This window comes from Rattus norvegicus, chromosome 19 (assembly GCF_021556685.1).
Source record: "Rattus norvegicus strain SHRSP/BbbUtx chromosome 19, alternate assembly SHRSP_T2T, whole genome shotgun sequence".
Classification (NCBI taxonomy): domain Eukaryota; kingdom Metazoa; phylum Chordata; class Mammalia; order Rodentia; family Muridae; genus Rattus; species Rattus norvegicus.
Window position 1 is genome coordinate 24,361,769 of NC_141552.1, and position 18,856 is coordinate 24,380,624.

The 18,856-nt window shown below is 42.2% G+C and overlaps 3 protein-coding genes across 4 annotated transcripts in view; 2 read left to right on the forward strand and 1 right to left on the reverse strand.

The window, feature by feature from the left end:
- The window catches only part of LOC147999196 (disks large homolog 5-like), a 133,021-nt gene that overhangs the window by 56,614 nt on the left and 57,551 nt on the right, over positions 1 to 18,856 (forward strand). The gene's annotated exons all lie outside the window — the stretch shown is intronic.
- The window catches only part of LOC147999200 (disks large homolog 5-like), a 202,808-nt gene that overhangs the window by 45,794 nt on the left and 138,158 nt on the right, over positions 1 to 18,856 (forward strand). The gene's annotated exons all lie outside the window — the stretch shown is intronic.
- On the reverse strand, positions 228 to 4,952 carry LOC147999203 (disks large homolog 5-like). 2 transcript variants are annotated; one of them, XM_087596384.1, is made up of 5 exons: positions 4,807 to 4,952; positions 3,582 to 3,741; positions 2,243 to 2,386; positions 1,448 to 1,610; positions 228 to 733 (listed from the first exon to the last, which is right to left on the reverse strand). In XM_087596384.1, exons 1-5 carry the CDS (start codon positions 4,886 to 4,888, stop codon positions 704 to 706), a joined length of 579 nt encoding a protein of 192 aa, XP_087452510.1. In that variant the 5' UTR covers positions 4,889 to 4,952; the 3' UTR covers positions 228 to 703. The 2 variants fall into 2 exon arrangements, with proteins under 2 accessions (XP_087452510.1, XP_087452509.1); XM_087596383.1 differs by having other exon boundaries at positions 4,774 to 4,901.

Sequence of the window (18,856 nt, forward strand, 5' to 3'; positions counted from 1 at the left end):
GCAGAAGACAATACAGCATGGATACAGTATGTCAGTGATTACATCATACAGTGTGTGTCCATAAAAAAAGTCACATTATCCACACAAAAGACACTATCACCCTGTGTACACCTTGGTGGCTTTGAATTCCCTATTTACCCATGCTGCCTGGACCATGCAAAGATCCATATCTAGCTGTCAGTTCTAAGTCTACAGGAGGGGAAAGGACCCTTGAATAAGATGGTCTTAAGAGTCAAGAGTTACAAATCAATTTTTATTCATAAGGAATACAATTTACAAAAAACAGGCATAAAATGAACAACTAAAATGGTATAAAAAATGAAAAACAGTAACAAGAATATATAAGTATGAAATAACAAAAAGAAAACTTCAATGAAAATCATAACCAAAAACATTTCTTAACAGCATTTTCTTAATGAACATTTAGAAACACAGTTGTAGTGCTGTTTCTCCTCTAGGACAAGACGTCAAGGCAGTCCCCTCAGATGTCTCTCAAATGGTGTTGTCCGTATGAGAAAGGAGAAGGACCTCAACCAGACAGTCTGGCATACGGATACATAAATTTAGGGTCTCTATACATTAAGGAAATTATCTGAGAAGAAGAATATTCCCCCAAAAAGTCTTTGACTGTGAGGATTGTCGTCACAGGGAACTCCTGACAGAGAAACTCACTCTTCAGGGGGCTGTCTTCCTGGGATCCGTCCTATGCCATGTCTCCTGCAGTTTCTGAGACCTGGGAGGAGAAGGCAGCTATTAAGACACTGATTTGGTGGGGACATGCATACCAGCTGTCAAGTTGCTGCCTTCAGTCCCCTCAGCTGCATTGGACAGACAGCACTGATCTTTTCACTGAAATCATTGCTGATATCTCTGCAGGCTGGGAACATCACCAGCAACCCTCACAGTACTGTGGGAGAACAAGCTGCTCCTCAGACTCTACCAGTGCAAACCAAGAATGGGGAAATCGGGAGAGACCTAATTGGGGTGCAGGAAGAAAGGAGAAGGCCACATGATACCCAGATCAAAGCCAATGACCAGGACTCATTTGCCATTTGCACTTGGTTCTTATCCCTACAAGGTGCTTCCAACCATAACATGACCCCTGTATGACCTTTGTCACACGACCAAGAACTCGTTCAAAACTCTTCATAGCATCCAATCTGTGATAGGGAGATGCAGTCATATGATATGTTATTCCTCTGTCACCATTTCTGGATTGCAGTTTCAAAAAGGGCAGAGAAGTATAATTGCCAATAACTCAGTTTCTGAAGAGTGGTTAACATCCCAGAATACTTGTGCATACACAGAGCAATGAATAACTCTATCACATAAGGTGGGTGACTGACTGGGTGTGGGGAGATTAGAAAGGTGATAGGGGAAGCAAAGATGTATCCAATAGGCAAATGGTATCAGACATTGTTAATCTGACTCAGCTGCTTGTTCCTACCACATTTTGCTGGGTCTGGAGGTTGCTGGCCTTCTCCTGTTCATCTTCATCATTCGGGTTCAACTCAAACAAATATCGCTGTAACTCCTTGCTCTCCTGCTTCAATGTGACCAACTTCTTCTTCATACATGCCTGGTCCATCAGGAGCCGGCTGTGCAGGTTGCTGGAAACACACTCTGCATAGTAAGATCCTGAAGCCTCTTCCTCCCATTCCAACTGCCAAATCCCACAAAGTCCACCAGGACCCAGATACCCATAAAGACTTCATAGAATACATCTCCATACATGTAAGGCTGCTGCACAAACAGCAAATGGCCAATCCAGGGAAGAATAAATTGTTTCTGTGACCCAAGCACCAATAAGAGTCCATGTCTGTCCAAAAGAACAAGGGATCTACAACTACCCATGAGAGCCCAATGCATCGGGACAGCATCAATTAGTAGGCAGCAAATAAACACAAGAGGACAGTATGACCAAGGGAGGTCATGCAAACCATGTGGTCCACACATTGAGCTTTGTTAAACCTGGTAAGACCCCAGAGCCGCAGGTTGGCCTAATAACACTCTGATGCCTGAATCAGTGTAGTTCTATCCAGAGCCTTGTAAAGATGCATAGACACTGTGGTGAGAAGTCACAGTCTCTTAAAGAACTGAAACTGAGTCCAAAAGACCCACAGCACAGTGATATTTAAACAGCAGAAGAATTGGACCCAGAGCTGCAGGCTCTCCAGTCCAGAACAAAGAGAGGCAGCAATGGCCATTCCACAAGTGATGGGCCCTTCTGACCAGTACTTACCGATAGAAGTTAATCTCCTTCTTGAGCTCCTGAAATTTCTCACGATGTTCAATGTTCTTTGTGTCTAAGTTGTGCAGTAATGACATGACCTCTTTCTCCTTTATCTTCAAGTTTTCATAAAATGGATTTGGCCTGAAGTAGGGGCTGGCCCCAGGAAGATAGAACCCAATGAACATCGAGGTTTAGGATTATATGAACTCAGGCTGTGTCCTGTACTACCCCAGTCCTGGAAGGACACTTTCTGAATTCTACATATTTGAATTCTTCAGCTTCAGAAACTTGGAATTGTGTGCCCAGGACAACAGAAGCTAAGCACCCAGATAAAGGGTTCCCTGGCTCACTTTTTTCAATCAGGAGGGCTGGATCTGCATTCAAACCTGTTATGCTGTCAAGAGCCTAGGCCACAGAGCTTACCAAACCACACACACACACACACACACACACACACACACACACACACACACACATCCAGAAACCTCTGATTTCATTTTTCCTGTTTTGACAAGTGGAATGCTACAAGCCGAATAACTAATATTCTAGAGGCAGACAGTACACATAATTCTGGAGATGAGACCAGATATTGCCACAAACTTATAATCTGCTCAAGGCATACAAATGTATAGACAAATGTGACCACACAGGCAAAGAACTGTACTGTTGAAAGTGGGGCTTCCAAAATAAAGTACTTACACCTCCATGAAACTATTATACAGGTATATCCTGAGGTCAAAAAACAGACCCCTAAATTCCAAGGGTGGAGGGACACAGAAACATATAAAAGTTGTGCATATGCATGCAGACCTGTGCACACACAGACACACAAACTGGGACACACCCACAAGAAAAGAAAATTAAACAGACTCAGACAATGAGAAAGAGAGACAAATATGGAAAGAGCACAATGAGAATCATTAGAAATGTATGCACCATTACTGTCTCAGTGTTTAAGGCACACAGACAAGAAGGAACAGGCCAGAGCCTCAGGCCTTCTAGTTAAGCATGGAGATGAACAATGTGGGACCTGTTACCTAAGGGTGCTGCCATGAGATGATAGCGTTCAGTCACATTCCTAGCAAGTACAAACACTGTCCACAAACTCACAGCACCTAGAACCTTGCAAAGCTGCCACTTGTCAAGGGCTTTCCAATTGTACACTGGGAACTCATGCTCCAGTGACTTTATCCCTGAATTCTTCCTCAGATCACAAGTTCAGATTTTCAACAGGCAGAATCAGAGAGTCCATGTCCAAACTCACTCCTCAGTAAGGGTCAGGTTCTGAATCTCCTCTCTATGGGAGATGAGGTTTAGAACAAGGTCCTTTGTTTGGAGCAATGCATACCTCTTGTTCATGGATCCACCTGTCACATAAAGGAGGCGATCTGTCAGCTCATTTCTCTCCTTGGTAGTTAGCTCCAGTTCTCTATTCAGCCTCTCCTCTTCCTCGTTGTCCTGCACCTTGTTTAGGATATTTTCAGGGGATGACGTCTGTCTGCAGGCCGCTGTAGGTAGAAGAACACAAGTGAACCCGCATGGGGTGAATGCATAGAGCATACACAGACCACAGTGAGGTCTAAACAGGAGAACATGCTTGGAAGCCAGTGTCACTGCAAGAAGTTTGGTCTGTGTAAGAGGCATCCTAAATGGATCACAGTCCCCCCACTACTATATAGAGACCAAGAGATGTAAGCAGCCAGGTGTTCCCTATGCCCGCCCACACAGGCTTACAAGTACCAGAGAGATGCCTTCTCCAGGATTATTATCAGGTACGCAGGCTACAACCTGGTTTCAGGACCCTCACCCCTCTGGTTTCAGAAGTCAGATCATCAATTCAGCATCCACAATGACTTGATTGATCAGGGAAACTCAGATATCCTACACTGTTACTCTAGTCCAATAACTTTGCATTAAAAAGTCATGTACGGGGAGGACATGGTCAACAGACTTATTAATTCCCCCTACTGAAATGACAAATGCCCCAGAAGTGCCAATAGGTTACAGGCTCTTTCTCTACCTGCTCCATATAGTTTGGCTACTGTAGAAAAATATCTGCCACACAGAACCTCTAATATATGAAGGTAAGATTGGCCCCGTCAGCCAGAGGTAGTCAGAGGAGTTCTAAGAATATAAGGTCATGGCCAGGAGCACAGTTCTCTCCCTCTTACTACTGTCAGATAGTCACTGAATTGAAAGAAGCAATGAAAGTGAAGTACATTGATGCCCTGTTTAATTCAGAAAAGTTATACCCTCCATGACTCCTGGTGGTGTTATAATATCAATTTAACATACCGAATGCACTGTAAAAGTAAAGACTAGAAGTTCACCCAATAATAGCATAGGCATTGCCATATCCTCCATGTGGTTATGGAGAAACTAATGATGTGAAAACCTTGACTTTCAGGAATTGTGATAATCATGGAATTCAATATCTGTGGAGATGTTCCAGTGGTTGTGGCCCATTGCTATAAAGGCCAGCTGAAGGCCCCCACACTCACCCCTGAGAGGAAGCTCAACATACACTGCCCAGAACTTACTCCACATTCCCCATGTCCTGTGTCCATCATTACCGTTAGGTTTCGTTTGCTTCACTCTAGACTCTTCTCTATCAACATCAACTCTCCCAAAGCGCCTACAAAGATGGGCAAACATGTCTGTGGATATATCCTTTGGACACTAAGAGAAAAAGTAGGGAATTGGTTGTCACAACGATACTGGTGACATCACAGGGATTCCAAGGTCTCTCTAGGAGACAATAGAATGTCCACGAAGGGACGGCTGATGTCACAGAGAACAGACTTTGCCTCCTTGCTAATGTTCTCCCTGTACTGAGCAAAAGCTGATGGACCCTTTTCAGGGGACTTCCCTGTGGCATAGCCACTGAGCACCACATGCTTCCAAAGCCAAATTTGGCTCTAGGCTTGATTGGAAAAACCTAAGTCATTGCTATGTATCTAAATGAGTGCTTCCTCCCCAATCCCTGCACAGAAGTGTTTCATCCTACCTCAAATTCTCCTCAGTCAGCAATATTACCCATTAAAGATTACTGAGAAATCACACCAGTTCCTATAAGTAGCCAAAGAGGTCTCCTGTCTCATCATGTGCAGGTGCATGAAATCACACCCAGAAATAGCCTATAGGATAGGTGGCAATGTGGGTGTGTGTTATAGGTACAACCTGAAGCTTTGTGCTTAACATTTGACAGTTGCCACCAGATTCTTTAGGAGAAAGAATTGCATTCATTATGGTCCTGGCAACAATGTGGTGATCTGTTAGGAGAGGAAACTGAAATATTGGATCCACCAGTGAATGCACCCTCAGACTGAGTGTGGGGCTCTCCTCTTTGCACTTAAGTTACCAAAGCAGGATTGCTTACAGGCCTCTCTAAGCTATAACGTGTGATTTCATCTGAAAAATAAAATAGTCAGCAGATGTGGGGGGGGGGATGCAGCCAAAGGAGTAGGAGAAGCCTAGAGACATAACTCAGTGGACAGAGTAAGAAACAAGCATCTTCACTCCTGTTTCATGGATCACCCCACAAAACACAAAAGCATGTATCGTACTAAAAAAAAAAGGCAGTTATTTTATTGAATGCATACACTAATACTGTTTACAGTATTAGTAGCAAAGCTCAGATTTTGGGGGCAGATCCATGACTTGAACTATCTTCCTGACAACATATAAATCAATCAATCAATCAATAAATAAATAAATAAATAAATAAGAAAAAAACCCACAAAAATAAAAAACACAAAAAGCACAAGCCTCTCATGTGAAGTTACAGAAGAGTGATCCAGTGGTCACTTCTGACCAGGCCATTTTAGCTATGACAGTGCATAGTGACCCTTAATTTGATGGGTCCTATATAAAGCTTTGTGCAATATTGTCATTTTAACAAACCTCATCCAGAACATACATAACGACACAGGATATGATTGCCATGTCCTTGCTGTGTATCAAGTTATTTTTCTGTGTCCTGATTGTCAGGCATATTACACCACCAATCTGAGATGGCTGGTAGACTTGGAAGAAAGTGGATATGAAAGATCCCCGTTTGATATCAGTACAGCCATTTCTTAAGCATGAGAATCTTTTAAGCTGGCCCTCGCTTAGCCCCTAGACGTTAGACAATAGACCAGAAAGTACAGAAAGCACATTCCCACCCACTCTCTAGGAAGCTGCCCGACCATAAGAACAGAGGGTATAGAAAATATTTACTGCAGGGCAATTACAAGACAGGAAACATCTCTGGGAAGCTGACTGATCACTATAGAAGTGAGATGTCCTTGGTACTGAATGCAGCTGTGCTATAGGCTGACATCGCTATAGCCTTGTCCTGGGAACCCCAGAACAGAAACACCTGCCAAGACAGATATCCTTGGTCCTTGTCCTGGGAACCCCAGGATAAGAAAACATATATCAAGTCAGACATCCTTCCTACTGAAATAGCTACATTGATGTGGTTACGGCCTTATCCCAGGACGAGAAACATCTGCCTAGTTATCCTTGGCACTGAAATAGCTGAGCTAATGAAACTGTGTGATCATAAATGACTGTTTAAGCTGTACATTTCTGTTGTTTGAGGCTCCTCACATCCCTCCTCGTGAGGACCGTGTCGAGCCCCAGTGCATTGGTATCCCAAAGTAAACCTCTTGTTTTTACATCAAGACTGAGTCCTGTGTGTTCATGGGGTGGTGATTGTCCTCAGGACTGGAGCGAGAGTCTCCTCTGTCTGAGGGTCTTTCAGATAAAGCTATAGTTGTGGGTTACACACCTCAATTCTCATTGGCTAATGCTGTCCTCACAGTCCTTGGAGGCCCCTTTGTAAGACTACCTGTTGGAAAGTAGAAGCAGCTTTATTTGAGCTCAAAGTGAACCTGACGAGCAACGTAGAGAACAAGATGGGGTAATTGAGAACCTGTCTAAAACCAGCACAGAAACCCACCCTTCATTCAAAGCATCATCTACCAATTCTTGAATTTTTACCATTCTCTGCCAACCAGTCTTTCATTCAGGAAAGGTAGAAAAAAACTGGAAATGATCTTTGTATTCTAAGGACCTTGATCTGTCTTTCCTTAGGTCCACGTTAAGAACAAATGAAATGGGTATCACCATCTGAACAACTTAGTATCACCTACTCAGCATTTCTAGCCTAATACTGTGCCTATGGCAATCTCAAGCTTCCCTGAGTGTTGCTGCCCCAGCAAGAAGAATGAAGAACTGAGGTCAAACCCCACTTAACCTTTCAAGGGGTTAGAAGAAAGCCATCAGAGATACTGCACTTCTTTGTCCTTAGATTAAATCAAGATGATACAACGTGAATCTATTGGGATATTCAACCATACATCTTCCTCACAACCCCACCTATCTGAGTTCATTGCTTGGCAGAATTCATGCCCCACCATCCTAGATATTTCTTGATTCATTGCTGCCAAGGGCCAGGTTTCCTGAATTTTGTTTTTTGTAGAATTGGGTGTAGTCAATCATAGTTGCCCTCTGTAAGAAATGACAAATATCTATAATAACTGACCACACTGGACTTGTGTATACAAGTACAGTGGTGGAAAATTCAGCATAACTGAGGAGTGGGAAATCACCACTGTGTCCTGGCCTTTCTCTGCCCATATCACAGCTCACAGGCGGCTGGGGCAAACCTTGAGTTCCTCTGTAGAAACAGAGTGATGTTGAATGGACACTGAGCAGGCAGAGCAACACAGCTGAGGCAACTCAATTCCAGCAACAAATGCATTATGTGTTTCCCATCTTAACAGCTCCTTTTGAGGACTTGTCCCCACACCTAGCTTAAACACAGCAATTTTCATACATGCCTGCCTGCTATTTCATATTGTTGCTGTAATACGCCTCCACATCATAGATTTCAAAAAAGAAAGAAAATAAACCTGACAGTGAGAAGGGTGATGCTTGTCAACATCTAGTGTGTTGGGGGCCCAGGTATGGTCACAAATAACCAGGACACAGGGGATGCAAAGCAAAAGCAGATGCAACTGCATGCAGCTGCAAGTTTATTAACCCTTATACAGGCATGAATATGGATTACCTCACTTTCCCTTTTGGCAAGATATAATAAGATCGTTATTCCCATGATATCAGGAACGACTGAGGCAAGACTAGGCAAAGAAGTGAGACTAAGCAAAGGCTTCTCCTTAAAATATCTGTATAGCAAGTCACCCCTCTTGCTAGTATCACAATCTACTTGTCATACCCCAGAGACCATGAGAGCTGCTTCCACAAAAAACGGACACAGTACAGCATAGTGTAAGGTAAAGTGAGAAAAACATTTTCTTCTCAAGGGCAGCGTTCCAGCCCCTGCTTGCATCTCTCAGCCGTCTTTCCTTGATCCTGTCTGGGAAGTGTATCTCAATGATTCCTCAATTTCTCTCTTTGTCCTTTTGTTTTAAAAGTAACACTTTCTATAACATAGCTAATTGTCCTTGAAGGGGTTTAATCATGCAAAAAGAAAGCAATATAATATATAATGTATGCAACCTTTAATGAGTGTATCTATTTTCTTAGGGGAAATAATTCAGATACCTTCCCAGATCTGGATTTAACTTTGATAATTGTTATCTGTCTACAAAATCAACAATATCGAATGAATATTCCAGTTTTCTGGCGTAAAGTCCTCGGGAGTAAGAACTAATGATTTTGGAATTTGCTCGGTGTCTATTGTTATGTCCCTCATTTCATTTCTGATTTTTAATTCATGTATTGTCTCTCTTGTGCATTGTTAGTTTGAGGAAGGGGTTGTCTCTCTTGTGGATCTTCTCAAAAAAAAAAAAAAGAGGAAGAAAAGAAAAAGACAGCTCTTGCTTTCCTTGACTTTGTATTTTTCTCTTTGTTTCTAAAGGCTTGATTTCAACCCTGAGTTTACTCCTTTCATCAGATCCTACCAGACTCTCTATGGGATGAGGCTTTGCCTCACTTGGTAACAGCAGCATGGAAAAAATGAAGCTTCTGCTGATCTCTGTTGTGGTGTTGCACATCACAATCTCACCGAAAACCATGCATAGCCTGGTTTTAGGCTCTATTAAAGCAGCCCAGTATTTCAGTGTTACCTGCAAGGTGCCATGGAACGGTAGTAACATAATTCTGCATGCACATCGACAGGTTTCTCCACGGTCTTCTGGGTCATTTGATAATAATTTATAGTGAGTTCATGGATGAACACACACACACACAAACACACACACACACACTTTACTTACATGGTGCATATTCTTTGCAAACCAAAAATAAAGTGAGAATTACTGAAAATGCACCAATAGTGCAATCGATGGAGGGAGCTGTGGGGAAGCTGGGGCTTAGAGTTACTTAAAAGACCCGATGCAGATTCTCCTTCTATTGGAGGAGAAACTTGATAGACAATGTGGTTCTTTATTTTCTTTCTCTAGAGCACCCAGGACTAGGGTGGCAGTTAGGGCTTTGAGCATGTTTGGCAGGTACTGTAGCACTGAATTAAATCCTAGGGCTGGAACCCTATTAATCATCTACAACAATTACAGGGCAGGCTGGATGACGACACTCAGCTGACAATGTGGACATCTCAAGACAGTCACTGGACAATGGCTGACACACTTGTCTGGAGACTGGAAATGTTTCTCGATCTTGGAGAGGAAAGAAGGACCCTCCAACTACACAGTCCTCTAAGGAAGTTTATTCAGGTGAGGGATGACAGGGACTGTTTTGTCTCACGTCACACATGTCAGTAGAAAATATCCTAGGTATTGGATGGCGCTGTTAGCATTAACAGAACAAAGCCCATAGTGTTGGGAAGGATAATAAATTATGAGTAGGATTAGAAAACCACAAGCCTCTTCCAGGTTCTAGGAGAGCAAAAAAAAAAAAATACCACGAAATATGGCATTAATGTGATAGTTTGTTTAAATCTAGTTACTAGTTTCTATTGTGATACCTATTGTCAGTGCCTGCGCCGACAGTGTGTGAATATCAGGTGTAGGTTTGTGGGGTTGAAAGAAAACACTTACACGGGTCACCCCTTTTTAGCCAGTGCCACCAAGGCTTTACTGAGATCTCCTTATATACCAGAGGCAAAAGCCGTGGAAAATCAACAAGGCAGGTGAAAATCCCCAACCAGGAAAATAGGACAAGTCTGTGTGGTGAAAGTTCCAGCCCAATCAGGGGCATAAACAGTTTCATAAAAACAAGAAGCAGGAAAGCTCAGTGGGGAGGAAGGGTGCCATGGAAAATCCCAGCCCCAAATCAGGGGCTAAGAGCAGCTGTCAAAGGTGTAAACAATTTCTTCCTGTAGCAGGCTGAAAGGCTCAGGGAGGGGGGAGGGAAACACCAAGGTAGGGCCCAACAGGAGCCTTCAATGGTGGCTCTAATGTTTCACTTTCCTCTGCCAACTGGCCTGCACACTGTTTCTAGCACCATAATGATTTCAAGTCTTCCTCCTAAGGAATTTTGTGGCAACCGTTGAATGCTAAGCACAAGGCTTCATGAGTGTTCCCCTAACACACACCCATGTTGCAACCTTCCATGCAGGCTATTTCTTGATGTGATTTCAAGCACCTGTACATAATAAGACAGGAGAACATTTTGAGTGCATATAAAAACTGGTGAAAGAGCGTACCCCTAAACGGGGAACCACGTCTCTCGCTCCGATCGCAGGGTGGGGTGCCCCCAGGAATCACGAGGAGCCATTCTTGATGTAACAGCAAGAGGTAGCTTTATTAACGAGATCCCAGGTCTTAGCGGGATCCCGGGTCAACACGTATCTCACACAGGAGACAGAGGAATCGACCCCGAGCCTCCAGACTCGGGGGTTTATATAGGGGAGGTAAGGGGCGTTCACGCGGTTGCACATGATTGGTCAATTCAAATGGTGCACAGTTACTTTCGGCGCGAAATTACATCAGCAAGGAGTACGTGCTCTCCAGCAGCTCGGCAGGCAGGTAGGGTGACTCATCTCACTCAGGGGGGTGAAGGAAGGGGAGGGGGTAGCTACGGATGGTCAGTGTCCTTGGGGCTGATAGCTGGTTTGGCAAGTCCGATCTCTGGCTCTCCCTCAGGCACGTCCCGCCCTGCACATCTGGACTCTGACAATGAGCAACCTTTATGAAACTCTAGTTCTGCACATTCGGGCTCTGACAATGAGTAACCTTTATGAAACTCTAGTTCTACATTGGTATTATTTCTCAGGAATTTATAATGGCTAATATTGGTGAAGAAGGATAATTTGAGTTAGGATGAGACATTTTTGGGCAGGATTTGGAAGGAAACATTCATTTAGATGCATAGGAATTACTAAGGTTTTTATAATCAAGCCTTGAGGAAAATTTGGCTTTGGAAGCAGGAGATGCTCAGTGACTCTGCCCCAGGAAAGTCTCCTGGAAAGGGCACCTCAGCTTATGCTCAGTACAGGGAGAACATTAGCAGGGAGGCAAAGTCTGCTCCCCATGACATCTGCTGTCCCTTCTTGGACATTCTATTGTCTCCTAGAGAGTTCTGGCATCCTCTGCTATGTCACCAATGTTGTAGTGACAACCAGTGCCCTAGTTTCTCTCAGTCCGAGTCTGGCAGATACATCCTAAGACATGTTTTCCAGTCTTAGAAGTGTTTTGGGAGGGAGGATGTCGATTGTGGAGAGACTAGGGTGAAGGAGTCTGACCTTTCGTCTCAAGGAAATGATGGACAAAGAAAGTGGTTCTGGGAATGTGGAGTAAGTTCTGGGCAGTGTCTTTTGAGCTTTCTGTGGAGGTGGGGTGGGGGGAGGGATGGTGGGCGTCCTGCAAGCTTAAGCTGACCTTTCTAGCAATTGGCCACAACAACTGGAGCATCTGCAAAGGAATTGAATTTCAATGAATATCACAATTCCTGAAAGTCATGGATTTCAGAACATTAATTTTCCTATCCCCAAAGAAAGGATATGGTAAGGCCAATGCTACTATTCTGTGAACTTCTGGCCTTTACTTTTAAAGTTGATTTGTGGCTTGTTTTTGTTTGTTTATTTATTTATTTAGTGGGTAATATTATTTATTGCCAAAGTCAAACATCTGGGTTACATCCTGGGACCCACATGACAGAAGGAGAGAAATGGCTCCTGAAAGTTGTTTGGTCATGTACTGCACACACACACACACACACACACACACACACACACACACACACACACACTCACACACACACACACAGACACTCACACTCATACACACACAAACTTTTACGCAGTAGTAATTTTTCTTAGAGTCTGATATAATTGGTTCTAATACAAAGACAGCCTGAGTGTAGTTACTATATGATTAAATAGTACTCATGCTCTCAGGAACAGAGTTTAAAGTTTATAGGTACCTAATAAACTTGCATTGGGACATATAAAGAACATTTAAATGTTCAGCAGAAATACAAAGAACAACTAATTTAATTTGTTAAAAGTGAAAGCTTATACAATTCTGAAGGTTTTTATGCTGGTTTTATTATACATGTAACTATGAAAAGAAAACATACATACTTGATCAATGAAATGAGGAAGAGTGATTTAATGAACAGAAAAATGGATGGTACTTCAAAATTTCCATGATTACATATTATCTATTTAATTCCCTCCACAATAGCAAGAAACGGACATTATTATTTATGCGACATTACAGATACATAAACCGAGAAAATATTGTTTGGCCTGATTTTCTGAGCTTCCTTAAAGGTTTAGTTAATTGACAGAACTGTCCTTTAAAATTAGGGTCCATATTCTTCTGTTTTAAATGTGTGACACTTTTATCTTTTTTTCTCCATCTTTATTAAATTGGGTATTTCTTATTTATATTTCAATTGTTATTACCTTTCTGGGTTTCCAGGCAAACATCCCCCTTACCCCTCCCCCTCCCCTTCTCTATTGGTGTCCCCTCCCCATCCTCCTCCCATTACCACCCTCCCCCCAACAATCCCTTTCACTGGGGGTTCAGTCTTGGCAGGACCAAGGGCTTCCCTTTTATTTCTAGTGGGTGCTGCTCTCCCTGCTCCGTGGGAAGTGGATGGGGGAAGGCCCGGGCCTGAGCTGAGTTGGAACTGGGGTAGAAAGGCATAGGGCCTCCTAGGTGAGAATGCCAAACCACCACTGCTGCTGCAGCCACCATGGAGAAGCCCTTGTTCCTGCTGCAGGGAGGAGAGTCTGGTGCCCACAAGATGGCTGAAGGGGAGCTGAGAGTGGACAGCTTCATCACCCGCCTGCTGGAGGTATGAGGATATCGTCCGGGAAAAATTGTGCAGATGACTGAAGCAGAAGTCCAAGGGCTGTGTATCACGTCTCGTGAAATCTTTCTTAGCCAGCCAACAGCTGTGAACACAGGTTTCTTTTGTAGAGCAGGCCTGTGCAGGCCCAGAACCCAGGTGGGACAGTTCAAGCTACCCTTTTTCCATGGCCAATCTCAGATCATATTCAGAAAGTATTTCTTGGGCTAAAGAGATGGCTTAGTGGTTAAGAGCACTGACTGCTCTTCCAGAGGTCCTGAGTTCAAATCCCAGCAACCACATGATGGCTCACAACCATCTGTAATGAGATATGATGCCCTCTTCTGGTGTGTCTAAAGACAGTAACGGTGTACTTGTATATAATAAATAAATAAATAAATAAATAAATAAATCTTAAAAAAAAAGAGTATTTCTTCCAGGTGATGGATTTCCAATTTATGGAATTGAACTAACTTACTGATGGTGGAAGTGACACAGAGAGTTAAAGTACAGAAGGAATAATCCAGAATGTCCACCAACAGTTGCTGTCACACCAGGACTTTTAAAATCTCAGCTGCTAGAGAAGCAATGTAGTCTTTGGTTATTCTCAAGCTTAGGTCTTCTAGTCATTATAAGCTGACCATGACACAAAAAGAGTCATCTATATCAAAATAGAGAATAGTAACTAGATTCACCCCACACTATCACATCACTACTGTATTTGAGGTTCTCAGTTAATATCTAAGAACCTGGAAGAGGCCTGGGTCTTGCTACACATACTCATAATTTATGTCCCCATTGTCAACTGAGATTCTTCATGCAGCCTAGGGTCAAGGAGGTCATCCCACAAAGCACAAAACACCCATCTCAGATAAACATGTATGGTTTATTGAATCCAAAACATCCATGAATTTCAGGACACAATTAAATGTTGAAACCTAAGGATAATAGATAGAGAAGAGAATTAAGATTTCTAGTTCATAGATCCAGTAAACACCTTCAACAAATCATAGCAGCAAACTTCCATAAGGTAAAGAAAGAAAAGGCCATAAAGGTACAACAAGCCTACAGAACATCAAACTAATTGTACCAGAAAAATTCCTCCATTCACATAATAATTAAAACGCTAAATGCACAGATCAAGAAAGAACATTAAAAGGGGTAAGGTATAAATATCTAGTAACAAATAAATTCAGATGTATCTGAATTACACCAGACTTCTCAAGAGAGTTTCTAAAAGTCAGAAAATCTTGGGCAGATGTACTGCAGACACAGGCTCCTATATCCAGCATAATCCTCAATCACCATAAAAGGAGGAACCAGGATATTTCATGACAAAACCAAATTTAAACAATTCTTTTCTGTAAGAAAGCACAACAGAGGCTAACAGGACGAAAACTCCAAGACAATAAACTGAACTATACCCAAGAAAAACCAAGAAATTAATCTTCTCTCAATAATTTAAAAAAAGAGAAGCACACAAACATAATTTCACCTATAACCAGAAAAAGAAGAGAATGCAGCAATCATTGGCTTTAATATCTGAACAGATCTTCTTTCCCTAATCCCCAAGCTCCCAGGGGCCAAACTGCCAGCCAAAGTGTATGCAAGGATGCTCTATGGTTCAAGGTGAGGCCTGTAGCCCCACCAAAGGCAGATCCTAGAGGTGTGAGGTGGGAATGGATATGTGTGGGTGGGGGAGCACTGTCACATAGGCAAAGCTGAGCAGAAATGGGATGTAAATTTGATGAGGGGAGTGTGGAATGCAGGACAATAGTTGAAATGTAAATAAATAAAATAACCGATTAATAAAAAATAGCCAAAAATAAAATAACAAGTAAAAAGGTAAATGAAAATTAAACCAAACCAACCAAACAAACAAACAAAAATCCCTGAAGTGGATTGGCCTAATTCTGCTTGTATTTTAATGCTAATTTGTGGAACTCAGGACTGGTTAACCCCAAATAACTGACCCTGTTCCCAGTTAACTGTGATTATAAAGAAGCCAACAGCCAACAGCTGCACAGCAGAGAGATGGGGGAGGGGAGTTTCTGAGGGCTTTGCTAGAGAGGATCATGAGGAGGGAAGAAGGAAGAAGAAGCTGCCAAAGAATAAAGGAAGAACCTGTGTGATGGAGAGGAGAGAGGAAGAGGACAGCAGCCATGGTTAAGGGAGAGGAGAGCCTGGTCCTGAGGGCTGTCCAAGTGCAACAAAGAGCAGCCAAGATGCTACACAGTCAGTAAGAGTTGAGCGTTATTGTTTGGAAAGTAGATCTCGTACCATGGAGGGCAGGCAGCTGCACAGCTACTGTGCTTACTAATGCACACTAAAATAAATTTAACAAAATATGTATAACCAGTAAGACAGCTCTGTAGAGGATCCTAAAAGGAATACTTTAGTTTGAAGGGAAGGACAAAATACCAGAGAACACAGGGGATAAATCAATAAAACTAGGAAAGTTAATCAAAGAAGACTGTGAAAACCACAAAAATTAACAAAATGACAAAATTTAATGCATAGGTTTAAATAATAATTACATATCACTAAACTCAATATCTAGGGTGGTGGGGCATGAATTCTGCCATGGTCTGAACTCAGAAAGGTGGGGTTGGGAGAAACATGTCTGGTTAAATAGTCCACCCACATTGTGTCAATGTGATTTAATCTAAGGACAAAGAAGTGGAGCATCTCTCATGGCTTTCTTCTAACCCCTTGAAAGGATCACTGGGGTGTGGCCTCAGTACTTCATACTTCTTGCTAGGTCAGCGAAACTCAGGGAAGCTTGAGATTGTCATAGCACAGTGTTAGGCTAGATATACTGAGTAGATGATACTAAGTTGTTCAGATGGTGATACCCATTTGCATGTGTTCTTAATGTGGACCTAAGGAAAGAGAGATCAAGGTCCTTAGAATAGAAGGAACATTCCCAGTCCTTTTCTACCATTCCAGACTGAAAGGCTGGTAGGGAGAAAGTGGTAAATAATAAAGAATTAATAGATGATGCTTTGAATGAAGGGTTGGTTTTTGTGCTGGTTTTAGACAGGGTCTCACGTATCCCATGGTGCCCTCTCCCTGGCTGGCCCGGTTCACTTTGAAGTCAGTGCTTCCATTTCCAATAGACAGTCTTACAAGAGGGGCCTCCGAGGTCTCTGAGGACAGCATTAGCCATTGACAGTTGAGGTGTGCAACCCACAACTATAGTTTTAGCCACTTTGTTCCATGTCTACCAGCTATTTCAGATTGTTGCTGTTCTATGCCTGACAATCACGGACACAGAAAAATAACCTGATAGAGAGCAAGGACATGGTGATCACATCCTTGCCTCTGCTGTATGTTCTGGATGAGGTTTGTTAAAATTCCAATATTGCAAAAAGCTTTATATAGGGCCCATCACATTAAGGGTCACTATGCACTGTTTCATCTAAAATGGCCTAATCAGAACTGACCGCCAGACAACACTTCCTGCGAAGTTCCTATGAGAAGCTTAAGTTTTTTGTGTTTTTTCTTCTTCCTTCCTTCCTTCCTTTCTTTCTTTCTTTCTTTCTTTCTTTTTTTCTTTCTTTCTTTCTTTCCTTCTTTCTTTCTTTCTTTCTTTCCTTCTTTCTTTCTTTCTCTCTCTCTCTCTCTCTTTCTTTCTTTCTTTCTTTCTTCCTTTCTTTCTTTCTTTCTTTCTTTCTTTGCTTTATAGGTTTAGAGGAATGTATTTTGGGCCACGGACCTGCCCCTAGTATCTTAGCTATGGATGTGATCAATCAGTGTTAGTGTATGCATTCAATCAAATGTCCATTTTTGACTAAGGTAGATGCTTCTCTGTTTTGTGGGGTGACCCATTGTCAATGTGTAGTGAGTTGGGGCCCTGGGTATGGTCACATACCCCCAGGACACAGGGGGTACAGAGCAAAGGCATAAGAAACTGCATGCAGTTGCGAGCTTTATTAATCCTTATTAAGCTAAGAATATGCATTACTACAATTTTCATTGTGTCAAGATACCATAAGATCATTATTCCCAGGATACCAGGAACAATGAGGGAAGATTAAACAAAGAAAGACGAATAAATGAAAGCTTCTTCTAAAAATATTCATATAACAAATAACCTCTCTTATTATAATCAAAATATACTCACCATTACCAAGAGAGCGTTAGAACCACTTCCATAGAAACGGGACACAGCAGAACATATTTTAAGGCCAAGTGAGAAAAACATTTTCTTCTCCAGGGCGGCATTCCAGCCCCTACTTGAATCTGTCACCAGGCCTTTCTTGACCCTGCCTGGGAGCTGCATCTCTATGTCTTAACAATTCCTTCTTTTTTCTTTTGTTTTAAAGTAACACTTTACATAACATAGCTAATGGTCCTTATAGTGGTTTAGTCAGGTAAAAATAAAGCAACATAATACATAATGTACATAAGATTATGGCAAAACTAGCTCCTCTCGTGCTATGGAAAATCCTTTGAAGCCAAGCCTTGGGATCTAATCCTGTCAATTGATCAGCCAATAATTTCGCTATTTCCATAGGAGTAGTATCTTCTAGCTGTTTACCAAAAGACATTCGAACATCATATTTCAAGGCATTAATTACTTTTGAAGCACTTTCATTACCCTCTAAATAGGCTTGAATTAACTTCCAATCATGTTCTGTGTCATTATCCATATATTTACTAACAGAAAAGTAGTAGGATTTCATCATGATAAGCAATATAAGCCCGATAACTGGCATTGGCCGCAGCAGAAGAAACCATGAGTAAAACACACATTGCTAAGAATAAGTGCTCAGCAGTAAAGGACTTTCCTGAAGGGGACAAAATTATTCCTTTCAGCGCTTAATCGCTTCACCTGACCCCACATAGGTAATAGGGTTGTCACTGCACGGATCCTTATCCATTGTTGTTTGTGGACACTAAGAGAAGCCAGGGCCTCAGTAATGGAGGACACCTCCTCATCTCCTGAGAACATCCATCAGGAGAAAATGTAGCTGGTTTAACTGGATTCCTTTGAGGGTAGGGAGCAGTTCTTATTATTCTGTGCTTGGATCCATCTCCCGGGTAACCAGAATAGTCTCCCATCCTGTAATGAGACAAAACCCTCTCCCCTACATACAATGATGTCCCTTCCTGCCATTCAGCATCCCGGGCAATTTTTACCCATTCTGTCTGTTCCATGCCTTCTGGGGGGAAGTTCAACAAAGTGTCTATCGGCTCTTGATATAACTTCACCTTGTGGTAAATTAAGAAAATTAATAACGTATAATGCTTGTGCCAATATAGCTCTGGGACTGGTCTGCAAACTCCATTCAGGTTGCATAAGGCCATCTCTTTTCCCCCTTTTTAATTTTATAATTTGTCATTATATGGTGTGGTGAATTCTTTCAACAAAAGCTTGTCCTTGTATATTGTGTTCTGTACCAGTAA